Raw genomic sequence first — 14,018 nt, 5'->3', positions numbered from 1 at the left:
TAATCGGTTGACGCAATGTTGACAAATGACATTAATCGTTTGAAATGTAAAGTTGACTTTGACAGTTGACATGCTCGCAAATCCCATGTGGGCTTCGTTTTCGTTATATTATAGTATGTGATCAAGCTATAATGTGTTAGTTACTAATAAATTTAAAATGAAAGACGAAAATAACGTTGACAAACCTCAAAAAGAGGTAACCGCATCTATATTAGATGCATTTGACTTATTAAAGTCACCAAAGGACGATTTAAGAGTTACAGGTGGCACAAAAATAATTGCGCGGCTTCTTGAAAATAAGGTTAGCTTATACTTTATATTTTACAAATCTTGTTGTCCTTATAATATATATTTAATGTTACATTTAATTGAGTACTGTATAAACTTTTCAGAATGATAAAGATTTAAAATATGCCTTAAAACGATTAATCAGGAGTTTAGGTGCTAATGTCTTGGATATGCGATTAGGATACTTTTCAACTCTGGTTAGATTGATTCAAAAATTTGAAGAAATATCTGTAGCTCAATTATTAGATTTAGTAAAGAAAGAGCTACATGCTAGTGGATCATCAAAAAGTGTAAGTAAATTCATATTTATGTATTTTTTTTTATGTTAAAGTGCCAGTTACTAAAGTTATTTAAAATACTTGGGTTTCAAATAAACAATAACATAAAAAAAAATATACTATCACATGGATTGACTCAAAGACAAATAAATTTCTAAAAATATTTGAAGATATAAAAAATATAATTTAAAATATTTTATTTTTCATTTAAAATTATTTTGAAACATACCAACAGTCCCTTTGTATAAACATATATGTCAAAAGATAAATCTTGCTCTTGAAAATAAAATGTGATTATAAATATACATAATAATTATACTGCCCTGCGTGCCTTCGCCTGCTTGTACAAGACAATTATTTAGTTTCTCATCTCAGTTACTTTCCTGATCTAATAACGACCACAACGACTCTGTCAAGAGCAAAATTACAAAGAAGAAGAATACATAGTATATACTTATATCCTTATGCTTATAATTTTATTTATTTTCTTAAGAGCTATATGAACCTTTATTCTATTCTCCTGTAAATATTTCTTTATGACATGTTCATTTATGCACAGTGACCATAATATTTTTATTATAATATACTATTAAAAATCTTTTTAGTAGACATAAAAATTTTAAAGTGACGAGGACTTGAACCAGTTCCTGTTTTAAATTATCCAAGTTTGGTGACTGCTGAGCCATATAAAATTTTGATATATTGTCTATAATAATATGTAATATTTTAATGTCTAAATACTGCATTTGATACTATAGTATTATTGTATGTTACAGGAAGTTGGCGATGTTGCTTTAGGACAGATTTTGTTATGTGGAGTTTTGTTCAGATCAGGTCTTATGGTAAAAAGTACTAATGAAGAACAAAAACAAATATTACAACTTCTACAAACAGCTAGTGGTAAAAAGTCATACCTAAGTACTGTTTCATCTCTTATTTTATTAGAATTTGTTAATCAGGTATAATTTATTCTAATATTTTATTATAAAAATATACTTTTAGCTTTACATTGTATTCTGCTTATAGTAGGGTAAGCACACTCCATTCCACATCCACCACTTGCTTTTTGAAACATTGTGTGTTCATTGGTGAAACTCCAATGACTCACTTTGTCCTGTTGAATTAATTAACAATAATTATTTTCAACTGATTGTAAATAATTCTGTACTCCGAGTGGGTATCATACCCACAACTCTCACATTTCCAGTTAGATGCTTTCCTGCTGCACTAAAAAAAATCACATAGATTGTGTTTTATAAAAATATTTTTTTTTAGCTAAATGAAGATGATTTTGTAACCATAGTCTGGTCAAATATTAAACAAGATTACAAAAAGGAGATCAAGGAACACAGCTTGGATTCCCTCTACGTCCTTCTAGTGCTTAGTAAAAAGTTTCCTGAAAAAGTTAAACTAAGGAAACTAATAGGTGTGCCAGATATTTTACATGAAGATAATATTCCTGATATATGTGAAAAATTGATGGTATTTTATTTTTAATTTTGTTCTTATGTTTACACTATACCTGCAAGATACATGTAGCATGGAAGGCAGACGGAATTTAGTGTTATGACACTATATTATCCACTTTCTGCCCAATTTTTAAAGATATTGTGTGCTAGGTAGCAGAAATCAATGCCACATTTTGTCTTGTTAGAGCATGCATGCTTGTTTGTGAGTGATAATCACATCTATACTCACAAATACTGGGCCACTGTGCTACAATATGGCCTCAATAAATTTTATTTTTATAAATCTGTGTTATATCATAAGAACTTCCAATACTACCAATAAATATAACTAATATAACTTCCAATTTTCAGACTGGAGTGGACTTTTCCTTAATAAGTCATCCTATTTATAAAGAAATTGCAACACATATAGCAAAATCACCAAATTTGAACCTATTTTGGAATAAAATTGACAGTCATCTTGTTAAACATAATAGAAATAGGGAATTGGCTTCACTAAATATACTCAATATAATACTATTGAATATCCAAGAAAATGTTGATATGTTACCTCAACTCCTCAGTGATAATTTTTTCAAATTATTCATGGACTGGTTCAAAGGCTTACAAACTGCAAGTAAAATTAGAAATAAAAGAGATGATGAAGATGATCATAAGATTGTGATAAAGAAACAGAAAGAAATCCTTACTTCTTTCAGCAAAGCATTGAAGTTTCCGAGTGTTAACTCTGAAGTTAGACTCACAACATTAAAAAAGTTGTTGTTTAATCCAGGAGAAATCAATTTCACTGAAGTAACAGGATCAACTATAGTGAAAAGTACTATAGCAGACTTAGATGAAGAAAGTTTGAAAAAATTGGCGAAATTATTAAAAAAAGTGTTGCTTAATTCATCAAAGAAGTTAGTTAAAGAGGGTGTTGAAAGAAATTGGTATAACAATGAAAGAGTGAAAGCGGCCGAACTAATATCCTTTATAGTCAGTCATGAAGCAGTAAAAGATGATACTGAATTTAAAATAACTTATATGCAGTTGCTGATGTGCTTTGGATTTTTCAAAATTAGTGGAGATGAAAATGTGGCAGTAAGCAGTGATTTAGCAGGTAATTAATAAATTATATTTATGTACTGTCTCACTTTATCTTGAATATAGCAGGTCAGAGAGAATCAAGTGGCAAGGCACTCCATTCTCTTTCTATTTGGATTCAAAACAAGAGTGGCGAAACTCAAGCCAATGTTTTATCTTTTTTGATTAATTCTCATTCTTAATTCATTCTCTTGAGTGGGAACCAATCGCATTTACAGTCAGACACTAGTCCACTGTGCCAATGGCTCCAAAAATTATATATTCAAATCGAAATACCAATATCTACATGGATTAATTAACATTTTTCTTTTACAGGTTCCATCAAAACTTGCTTCTACAGGTGTTTTACATCAAAATTTTCAAATGTGGATAATTTATTAACTGTTTTGACATCATTATCCAGTTTCATAAGTAACATGATGAGCAAAAATCAAGTAAAGGAAAAGATAGAGAAACAATTTTCAAAAGAAAATATGGAATGCTGGAATATGCTTAAGGATGTATGTGAAAACTTAGAGCAGAATGAATCCAAATCCAAAGTGGATAAAGTATTTCTTATTTTACTCTATCAACTTGGCCTCTTTTTATTTTCTGAACCGGCCCATGTGAATATAGCAAGAAGTTCAATAATAGAATTAAAAAGTTGCTACGAACACTACAATAAAGGTAAAAAGAAGAAAGTAAAGAAGAATAGAGAAAGTTTATCACAGAACGAACCGGAATGGATAGAAGTTTTAGTAGAAGTTCTATTATCCATTTTGTCTGTAGAGTCCAGTGTTCTTCGTGGTGTCGTTCAATGTGTATTTAGGCTTCTATGGGAATACTTAACACCAACGGCAATTGAACAAATTGTGTCCGTTTTGGATCCAGAAAGTGAGGATAATCCATTGAGGGCAGATAGCGAGTCAGAGGATGAAGAGGATGATGACAAACCTGAAGAATCTGATAATGAAGACGAGGAAAAAAAGGAATCTGATGTAGATGATGCAACTGACAGTGAAATAGAAGAGGATGAAAATGAAGATATGAAAATACCAGATCAACTTCGATTAGCAGTTCAGAAAGCCTTGGGCAATGCCACAACACCTGACGATGATGCTGAAAGCATAGATGCTGATATGATAACAGAAGAAGAAGGAAAGAAATTAGATGAGGCTTTGGCTGATGCCTTCAAACAATTTCAACAAGGGAAAAATAAAAAAACGAAAAGAGAGCGTAAGAATAAAAAGACGTTGTCCGATTTTAGAATAAGAGTTCTTGATCTTATCGAAATATATTTGGAAAAAGATCCTGCCATGGACATTTGCTTGAGCATGATTGCCCCACTCACAAGGTGTCTTGAGTTTTGTATGCAAGACAATCAGTTTCAGGAATTAGAGAACAGATTAAGGAAAACCATAAAACTTTTGACAAAAGTCAAAAAGTTTAATTCAACTGGTAATATTTCTGTTGAGATATTAGGTGACTTCTTAAGATCGATCATAGACAAAGGGGACAGGTCTCATTTTGTGTACCAAGCCCTTGGTGACGTTATTACACATTTTGCAACATTTATCATATACTGTTCCCAAAAAATCGACATAAGTAACTCTAAATCACCAAAAAAGAAAAAGAATTCATCTCTTATTATTGAAATTCTCAAAGAATCAGTCGAACATTATTTTAATAATCGCAATTGTTTGCTTCCGATTATTTTCTTCCATAACATTTTCCAAACTGAATGGGAAGGAAAGTATCACCTGTTGCCAATCATATTTAAAAACATTTTTAACAAAAATGTTCGACAATTTCGTCGCAATGAAGGCCTTAATTTAATCTTAGGGTTTTACCAAACGTTAAACAGAAGTAAGCCTTCAACAGAGCAAGTTAGTACAAATATAAATAAATTGGAGAAGGCTTTTATTGACCTGTTTTCGGAATTTAAAACTGAAAGCGAAAAAGAAGTAACCGGTAATTTCTTGGTAACGTTGAGAAAATTAGTTAATGTTATCAAAATGTTTCATGATAACTGTAAAATACCAACAAATTTAGATTTCAAATCAATTTATGAAGATATCGCTTCATTCAAAGGAACAGTTAAAATTAAAAATAAATCAGATGTGCCTATAAAACAAAATGGAGTAAAATCAAAAAAGAACAAAAAAAAGAAGAGAAAACATGAACAAGTGAATGGTGAGGATTCAGAACCAGAAGCGAAGAGAAGCAAAGATTCTTCAGATAGTGACTAATAGATTCATATGTTTAATGTAATACTAAACTTATAAGAATAAATGATTTATTGAATAAATTAATCTTTTCTACAAAATACTTTTAAGCAATGCTTAACTTTGTAGTTTTCTTTATCTTAATATCTAGATACAATGTTTTTTTTTATATGACCTTTAATCTCGTATTTTTATTTATACTAAATTAGACATTAGTATTAAAAAATATATATTAAAGATAAGAAATATTTTTATTTTTCATTATCATTTTTGTCTATAATGTAATAAAATCTAGATGAATGAAAAATAAATGATTTTGCTTTAATTATATCCGCTTGAGGACGTCGTGGACTGTAACGCGACGGTTGTGGGTTCGATCCCCACTCGAAGTGAAATATTTATTTACGTTTATATTTCTATTTCTTCGCTCTGATGTGGAGGCAAAGCGCGGCGTTAAGTTCTGCCACTCAGAATTCGTGAGGAATGGAGTGTCTTCACATTAGGTTCCCTCTGCCGGGTGCTGTGTGTGGGTTACAGCGTGAAGCTGATCTTTTTTTTAAATTATATATCTAATTAAAGATAAATATGTCTAATTAAAGAAAAAAAAGTTATCAAAATACCTTAAGGGCTAATGTATGTTCATTTTAGTGTAATCGTTTTAATTTATTATTGCACGTTCTAACATCTTAAAAACGAACTATGTAAATTACGTTACTTTTATCATACTAATTTTGTAATTGTGAAAGTTTGTAGGGATGTATTTTTGTTCCACTTTCACGCAATCACAGAACACATTTACTCACGCAATAACTACTGAGTGGATTATATTTTATAGTAAAGTAGCTTAAATATGAGAATAACACATAAGATTTTTTGTAAAGATTTATTATAATTTGCTATAATATAACAATTTGTTTAAGCAGGCGAAGCTGCGTTTGGGTTACTATATAAATAAGATGAGGAGAAAAGTTAGCTTAGTTACATTTGTATCTGTTAATCGAGCATAAAGTAAGTAATTTTAAATATTGACAAATATAAAGTAAAAATTCAGACTTGCTCAATTTAAAAATAATCACCCCCGGTAAAATATAAATTAAATTTCTATAATTTTTGGTATTTGATATCGATATGTGATAGAAATTTAAATTTCTCTTCTACAAAATATTTATCAAATATAAATGTAAAATAATAAAATATTTTATATAAAAGCGAATAAATTGATTTTTGTGTACCTATGGTAAAAGAAAAAAAACACCTAAAATTATCTGGATCCTAGGGTTATAATACGATGGCAACACTAACGTACCGGAAACAAGCACAGCTCATATGTTTCACAACCTGCACAAATTCAGCCAGCCATCTTTTGTGGAAATATCATTTATTTCGTGTCGTCAGGGTAAATTTCATAATTGTAATTAATGTCAGAGCCACAGTCCTCGCTTTTATTAAAAAAGCAATTAGCAGGTATGTTAAATACATAGTAAAATTTAAAATATTTTTAAATACCACTTTAGTGAGAGCGTCAAGCGACATAACTCTTCGTGCAATCATTGACCTTAGCGGGTCGAATTTAAGGGTTCTTTGTGGTCTTCAAATTTAAATTAGTGAATTCTTTAGTCGCCTATATTCAATGGACTAGGATATCATATATAAAGTAATAAATTCGTGGGAATAAAATCAATATCTACCGCAGTGACTGTCACTAGCTGCCAAAGACAAATATAATAAAATAATGAGGCATTTCGTTAAAATCTTGGCAAAGATTCACATTACTATTATCACACGCGACTTGTATAAAAATGTGCGCGTCCCGATGATTCAGAAATTTTAATTTTTTTTCAGAACTAAACAAAAATCCAGTAGAAGGATTTTCTGCTGGGTTGATAGACGACAATGACATATACAGATGGGAGGTCCTCATTATTGGCCCTCCAGACACATTATAGTAAGTTGTTTTATGAAATAAATAGAAAAATAATATATAACATACCTACATAAAGTAATATTTCGTTAACTATGTAAATAGCAATTAGACATAAGATTCTAAAATAATTTTAGCATGCATTTTTTTCTCAAATCTGACCTACTTCAATAAACATTTGTAACAGTTTTATAAGTTTTGCTAACAATGCAGTATTATTGATTTACAGTGCATGCAGACATTTTTCAAACTTATGACTTTCCTTTCCAGTGAAGGTGGATTTTTTAAGGCACATTTACACTTCCCTAAAGAGTACCCTTTGAGACCACCTAGGATGAAATTTGTCACTGAAATTTGGCATCCAAATAGTGAGTAATAATCAAATTCCTCTTATCTTTCTTTTTTGCTATGATTAATAATATTACATTTTTATAAATAGATTTAATATTGGTGAATTTATTTCATTATATTTTTTATGACTGTATATATCTATCAATAGTGAATATAATATGTAATGTTATTCTAATCATTGCTTTATTACATACTTTTTGTTTTAATTGTTATTTTACTTTTCAACTTAATTATTAAATTAAAATGTTTGGTAATTATTTTAATATGTGATAGTTTTTGGTTCATTATTTTAGCTATTTAAGTTTTAATATCCTCATATCATGGATATTTATGAACTATATATTTTGTTTAAGACTAGTAGCACAGTGGAATAATCAGATACTGTTGTCTGAATCTGTACTCATAGTGGGTTCAATTCCTGTGTGAGTGAGTGATTTATTTTAATTTGTCCATGTTGGTTGGGTGAAATATAATATTATTTGATGTTATTACAGTTGAAAAGAATGGTGATGTCTGTATATCAATATTACATGAGCCGGGTGATGATAAGTGGGGTTATGAGAAAGCCTCTGAAAGATGGCTGCCTGTACACACTGTTGAGACTATATTGATAAGTGTTATTTCTATGTTGGCTGATCCTAATGATGAAAGTCCTGCTAATGTTGATGCTGCAGTAAGTGGAAATATATATATTTTATTTAACATAAATAATTTTTTGCAGGTTTTTTTTTAAATAAATTATTTTTTTTAAAGGATAGACTTAAAAAATTCCTTTAATCTAATATTTGAGGAATAACTTATGTTTGAGAGAGATAATTTTTTAATGGTCATTTTTGTTAAAGTTGGGGAAACCTATATAGGTTCCTATATAGGAATTGGCACTCACAATAATATTGTGATAGTTACAAATATCTTAATACATTTTTTAATCAACATCAACATTTACCTTCCAACTTTTAGTTTCATTTTTTGTGTACTTTGTAAAATTACTAATTAATTAATACTATTTGAAGGCAATTTTACACTGCTCAACACACAATGCCTCAGGAGTTTGGTGGAAAGTGGAGTGTTTTAATATTACTTTATACTTAGTGAAGTACCAGGTTCCATCTGCCTACTTTGCTATGTGTGGTAGTGTGAAGCTAAAAAGAATCTACTTGTATTAGTTGGACAACATTTGACTGTAAACATAATGTTTAATCTCTTCACAGAGGAATGGATTATATTCATTTCTCTGCTCATTTGACTGGATGTCATAGGACTGTGCTCTAGGCTCTCTGCCTACCACAGCACATAGCAGTGCGGGATACATTGTGAAGCTACAAAATAAAATTAATTAAATAATTGCTAAATAGTAGTTGTCTTTATTATAAATAAAATATTTAATATTACTGTAAATTCTGTTAACCTAGCTTTATTAGGTTTTATAATCTATATTTAAAATATTATTAGAATAAGATGTCATATATTTAATAATTAATTAATTAATATACTCATCTCTTTATTATGAATTTATTTATATTGGATGTTGGCAGTATCAATGTATGTTCAACTTATAATATGTAAATTTAACTTATTTTTTAAATATTGGACATAAACATTTTATAATTTACGGTGAAATGAGTTTTAGTCCTTTTACAGTGTTTTACCTATCAGTGTATTCCAAGCAGGTGAACCCACAAGCAGTATAGTAGAACTGTAAAACTTTAAATCCTGTTTACCCATTCTTGTATAAGTATTGGGGATACCTCTCTTAATGTTCTGAATAAATCTTTTACATTCCAAATACTAGCTTCATACATCTCAGTAGCCTTTACTGTGTTGTTTGTCAGTTGTTTTCTGTAAATGCTCAATCATTTAAATGGTTAATAAATGCAGTATAACCTTAATGTAATGGCCTGTAATAATATAGTAATATTTCTTCTATTTAAATCTCTTAAAACTGTCCATAAGAGCTAGTACAAAACCTTTACATTACAAATACATTTGTCCAAAACCTCTTTTTAAAGAATTTTCAATCTTTGCAAAATATAAAAAGAAAGTATTGTTTACATACCTTTACATAATGAATCCTATCAATTTACTACATTCAATTTCATATTAATTTCATGTCTCAACAGGTTCAGTCTTGTTAAATCATCATCAATTGTTTGGCATTCAGTAATGTAAACACTGGTGTTTGACACTGTTTTTTTTAAAGTTTGTAAAGGCTGATAAACGAAAAAGCTGAGATTTTTTTAATCATGTTAAAACAAATTGTAGATCATCTTAGGATGATCTACATTTTGTTGTTATACAGAGGTTAGCCTCTGTATAACAAACTTCATTGTAACAAATTATTTTCTGATTCCCTTCAATATTGTTATATTGAGGATGCACTGTGTATTGTTTATTATTTAATTTATTAATAATGGTAATTTAATGTCATCTTCATTTATTTGTGTACTTCAGTAGTTTCAATTGTTTAATGACAGTGTGGTGAAAAATTTAAATGTTATATGCATACAGTTATGTTAATTGGAAAATTTAATTAGTTTTTAAGGCCAAAATAAGAAAATTCTATTAATACAAAGTTTTTCGGTTTTAGTTTTGTTTATTTTTCATTTTTAATTATTTGTTAATCTGTAGTAGGCATTGATCACCTGGTCCTCCTTATTGTTGTCCACTTACATGGGGTATTTAATATAACTGTGTAAACCATTGTTCACTAAAGAGTATATAGAGCCTCATCTCATAAGCATGTATGGGCAAACTCACTATTTTAATAAACTCATATTCATGTTATTTGCATCCACAGAAAGAATGGAGAGAGAGGTATTCGGATTTCAAAAAGAAAGTTGCCAGATGTGTTAGGAAAAGTCAAGAAGATTGTTTTTAGGATCAAAGGGAATTATACAGCAGAATGTCATGTCGAAAAAGGGCCACGTGACACCATTGACATATATAATTTAACATTAGGTTGCACACCCACCGGCGCCAAACCAAATTTATAGTAGTAGCTGTCAGCTCATTCTCGTTCTTTTTGCAGAAAGAATGGAGAGAATCATATTCGGAGTTTAAAAGGAAAGTAGCGCAGTGTGTGAGAAAGAGCCAGGAGGATTGTTCATAAATAACAGTGCCCTTTTTCATTTATTTATTTGGATTGTGAGTGATGGGTGACAGTTTGGAGGTCTCGCCACAGTGTGAAGACTCGCCACAGTGCAGGCCCTAACATCGGGCCAGAGACAATATTGAAATTGATTTAATAAATAATTATTGTAATTAAATGGTATCGCTGCCGTATTTTATAAATAATAAATTAAATGTAGAACTCGAGGTCTTTTTCATCTTTTTTAAGACATGGTAGTTAGCTATTGTTATAATTAAAAATGGTGTACGATATTTTTTCCACAGAAAATAAATCTGCATTTGGTCTTTTGACAGATCTCTGTTTAGTGAAACCAAATTTATAACGCAATAAACTTATTATTTATTAGTCGCTAAAATGTATAGTCATGGCTGAAACAAATCTTCGAAAATTGTATCTGGCAATTTTTGTATTTGTCAATTTTAGTTACCATAGTTAATGCAAGGAATCATTGATAGCCTTGTGTGGTCGGTCAGGTTCTTAAATTTCTGTTTATTTGTTATGCTATCTTATTAGTGAAATTAAATCTTATTATTTTAATGAATAAATGCAAATTTTTTAATATTATCTTTTTATATCAATATACCTTGCCCATAACACACTAGGTATAACAGCACACATGAGCTACTTAATAGCACCAAGTCATCTCAAATATTGACTAAGTCAATTTACTGTAGCAGCGTATTCCATTGCTTCTAATAATTTACTATTAAAAACGATTTTTAAGCTACCGAACATTCAATGGTTCACATTTTGTGGCATATAGTGTATACTATTATAATTTTGTGTTATATGTATCTATATATATGAAGTTTCATCAAAATCTATTTATGTCACTTGCCTAATTGTTATATATTTAGTTATAAAGAATGCTATTAAAGTAGACAATCAAGTATCTTCAAATATATACAGATGGTTCCTCTATAGATTGGAATTAATGAAATAATAATAAAATTAATGTAATTAATATTCAATTGCAAATGTTATAATTATTATGCCCTCATAATATATTAATTTGTGAAGTGTGTACATTATTTTACTTGTATGTATATTTTTACTATAAAATGATAATGCAGTGAAATTGTTATTTTATTTTCCTTTTATTATATGTAATGAGATATATGTATATATTTTACTTTTACATAAATAAATTAACAGTAAATCATAAGCCTAAGCTATTGGCGACAGTATGCTTAGTTTGGCTATTGACAGCAATTTACACTGTCTGAAACTGATGCGGTGAAATGGCACACCATGAAAATGCGATTGATTGGCTGGGGGAATGAGTTTTTTTCATTTCTTTCCTTTGGTAACAAGATTAAGTTCGATGTTGAGTTATAGCACTCCACATTCAATGTCTTGAAAAATGAGCAAAGTGGAGAATGGAGCATCTTAAAATCAGGTTCTCTCTGTCTATCCTACTATGTGGGATACAGTGAGAAGCCATAGAAAAAAAATTAACTGCAGTTCAACAATAAAATATTGCTGAACAAACTCGAATAACTTTTCCTTTCACTGTAGTAATGAATAAAATCAATCACTGTCAGAGTTTTCAGCCAATACAGTACATTGTATACTTCTTGGATCGAAAGTACTTTCAAAACATCTTTTGAAAACTGAATTTATTTTAATTCTTGATGTTGGAGAAGCTGGTATATTATCACAATCCATTTTTTCACCTTCAAGGTGTATTTCATTGCCATTAGTATTATTTAAATCTTTAGCCACATCCAAATTTCCTTCTGGTATATCAATGTAATTAAATAAATGTGAATCTTCATCTAAAAATTTTTCTACATCAATATCTAGGTGAGGTTTTTTTGTAACAGATTCAGAGCCTGAATTTCTTTCTTTTCTTTTTTCTACTCTTGAACTACTTTGTGTAGTTTCTTGTGTTGCAACTTCGGACTTGGAAGTAGCTAATACAAAATGTGCTTCAAATGTAGTACCATTGTGTATAATAAAAACGGCTGGTCTCCCAGTGACTTCAAAATGTAATTGAATAGGTAAACTCAAAGCTTCAGCAAAGGCAAGTAATGCTCTAAATTCTTTAAGCGTAAAAGTTATTATTGTATCAGTGCCTATAATGTAGCTTGCAAACTCAGATGGTTTCATACATATCTGTGTCCTTATTATTTTTGACAAATCCATAGCAGCAGCATCCACAAAGTTCCGCATCAAAAGAGATTGAGGTGAAACTTCTAATGTTATTTGATCATCTGAGTTTTGAAAATTTCCAAGAGCTTCAGACAATACTCGCTGTGATGATGTTATCCTGATAGAAAGAAATGTATTTTTTTACAAAAATAAATACAGTAATACAATGTTATATCTTATAAAGGCCTCTCTCTTTACCTGTTTGGTACTAAATCCTTGGTATACACTGCTTGCATAGCTTTGCAGTCTAATATACAAACAAAGTGTGTTTTAACAATACCTTGCCTGCATTTTAATTGAAATATTAATTTACAAGACTCTGGATCAAGTTTTATTTCTAGATTTTCTACTTGTTTATCCATATGAGTAGGAGATTTAAATGCATTTAAGGCAGATTTCATTGATATTTTACATTTTAGTCCTTCATTATCTTCAGAAGCATAAAAATTATAATTGAAATATGAAAAGAAACTCTTATTGAATTTTATCATAGCATATGCGCTTTCAGCTGAATTTAAAGTTCTTAAAAGAATACAGTCTGCCAACGACTCCAAATACAGTTCATCTCCAAATCTTGCTAAAGCGTGAATAGTCCTACCGAGAACTGAAAAGAATTAACTATTAATAGAATGTATAACTTACAAGAAGCTATTTAATTCAGCTAATTTATTGTAGATAAATTATTAAAGTAAAATGTAACCTTTAACGTTCGGTCCCGGTATATGACATTTCATTGCTGGAGTTTTATGTCTAGAACTATTACATGAGATCGTATATGTTGCAGTATTACATTGTGAGAATTATAAGTAATATGATATACTTATAATTACTTATTATGACAAAACAAAAGCTTAAATCAAATTTGCCTCCATTGTTGATTTTCCATTTGCTAGTTGCTACTTTATGTCAAAATCAAAATCAGTGCTGTCAATGGCAGATTGTCAAATCCAACACCAGAGTCTAGTGACCAGACAGCCTAAAAAATAAGATGTTCACGAAAAAAGTTATATTAACCATTATTACATGTGCATAACGACGCTAATATTATATATTTGGCTCCAGAGGATGTCCTGACTAATATCTGTCCGATATTTGTTTGTGGGCATACGGGTACGCGACCCCGGATCCTCGAGCCGCCAC

The 14,018-nt window shown here is 29.9% G+C and overlaps 3 protein-coding genes across 5 annotated transcripts; 2 read left to right on the top strand and 1 right to left on the bottom strand.

The window, feature by feature from the left end:
• The first annotated feature begins 49 nt into the window (after positions 1 to 49).
• On the top strand, positions 50 to 5,443 carry Mybbp1A (MYB binding protein 1a). The gene is made up of 6 exons (XM_085200694.1): positions 50 to 301; positions 393 to 578; positions 1,343 to 1,525; positions 1,842 to 2,048; positions 2,387 to 3,134; positions 3,434 to 5,443. Exons 1-6 carry the CDS (start codon positions 158 to 160, stop codon positions 5,344 to 5,346), a joined length of 3,381 nt encoding a protein of 1,126 aa, XP_085056820.1. The 5' UTR covers positions 50 to 157; the 3' UTR covers positions 5,347 to 5,443.
• A 1,178-nt stretch (positions 5,444 to 6,621) lies between these two features.
• Positions 6,622 to 11,802, top strand: Ube2g1 (ubiquitin-conjugating enzyme E2G 1). Of its 2 annotated transcripts, none has more exons than XM_085204306.1 (5): positions 6,622 to 6,786; positions 7,165 to 7,267; positions 7,514 to 7,611; positions 8,089 to 8,267; positions 10,623 to 11,802. In XM_085204306.1, the coding sequence occupies exons 1-5, from the start codon at positions 6,741 to 6,743 to the stop codon at positions 10,701 to 10,703; spliced, it is 507 nt and encodes a 168-aa protein (XP_085060432.1). In that variant the 5' UTR covers positions 6,622 to 6,740; the 3' UTR covers positions 10,704 to 11,802. The 2 variants fall into 2 exon arrangements, with proteins under 2 accessions (XP_085060432.1, XP_085060423.1); XM_085204297.1 differs by having other exon boundaries at positions 6,626 to 6,786; positions 10,392 to 11,802.
• Rad9 (cell cycle checkpoint control protein Rad9) lies at positions 11,803 to 13,800 on the bottom strand. Of its 2 annotated transcripts, none has more exons than XM_085204286.1 (3): positions 13,579 to 13,800; positions 13,077 to 13,496; positions 11,803 to 12,996 (listed from the first exon to the last, which is right to left on the bottom strand). In XM_085204286.1, the coding sequence occupies exons 2-3, from the start codon at positions 13,367 to 13,369 to the stop codon at positions 12,255 to 12,257; spliced, it is 1,035 nt and encodes a 344-aa protein (XP_085060412.1). In that variant the 5' UTR covers positions 13,370 to 13,496; positions 13,579 to 13,800; the 3' UTR covers positions 11,803 to 12,254. The 2 variants fall into 2 exon arrangements, with proteins under 2 accessions (XP_085060412.1, XP_085060403.1); XM_085204277.1 differs by having other exon boundaries at positions 13,077 to 13,482; positions 13,579 to 13,799.
• Positions 13,801 to 14,018: the final 218 nt, after the last annotated feature.

Source organism: Heliconius melpomene, chromosome 2 (genome assembly GCF_056956725.1).
Source record: "Heliconius melpomene rosina isolate 202511_hmr_F chromosome 2, ASM5695672v1, whole genome shotgun sequence".
NCBI lineage: Eukaryota > Metazoa > Arthropoda > Insecta > Lepidoptera > Nymphalidae > Heliconius > Heliconius melpomene.
The sequence above is the reverse complement of the archived record's forward strand: the minus strand, read 5'-3'. Positions and strand labels throughout refer to the sequence as shown.

Coding starts and splice junctions, on each gene's coding strand:
- Rad9 (XM_085204277.1), bottom strand. CDS start 13,612: ATGAAATGTCATATACCGGGACCGAACGTTAAAG. Junction 13,483..13,578: donor ACCGGGACCGAACGTTAAAG/GTTACATTTTAC, acceptor AATTCTTTTCAG/TTCTCGGTAGGACTATTCAC. Junction 12,997..13,076: donor AAGGATTTAGTACCAAACAG/GTAAAGAGAGAG, acceptor TCTTTCTATCAG/GATAACATCATCACAGCGAG.
- Ube2g1 (XM_085204306.1), top strand. CDS start 6,741: ATGTCAGAGCCACAGTCCTCGCTTTTATTAAAAAAGCAATTAGCAG. Junction 7,268..7,513: donor GGCCCTCCAGACACATTATA/GTAAGTTGTTTT, acceptor TTTCCTTTCCAG/TGAAGGTGGATTTTTTAAGG. Junction 8,268..10,622: donor CTGCTAATGTTGATGCTGCA/GTAAGTGGAAAT, acceptor TTCTTTTTGCAG/AAAGAATGGAGAGAATCATA.
- Mybbp1A (XM_085200694.1), top strand. CDS start 158: ATGAAAGACGAAAATAACGTTGACAAACCTCAAAAAGAGGTAACCGCA. Junction 2,049..2,386: donor ATATATGTGAAAAATTGATG/GTATTTTATTTT, acceptor TCCAATTTTCAG/ACTGGAGTGGACTTTTCCTT. Junction 3,135..3,433: donor AGTAAGCAGTGATTTAGCAG/GTAATTAATAAA, acceptor TTTCTTTTACAG/GTTCCATCAAAACTTGCTTC.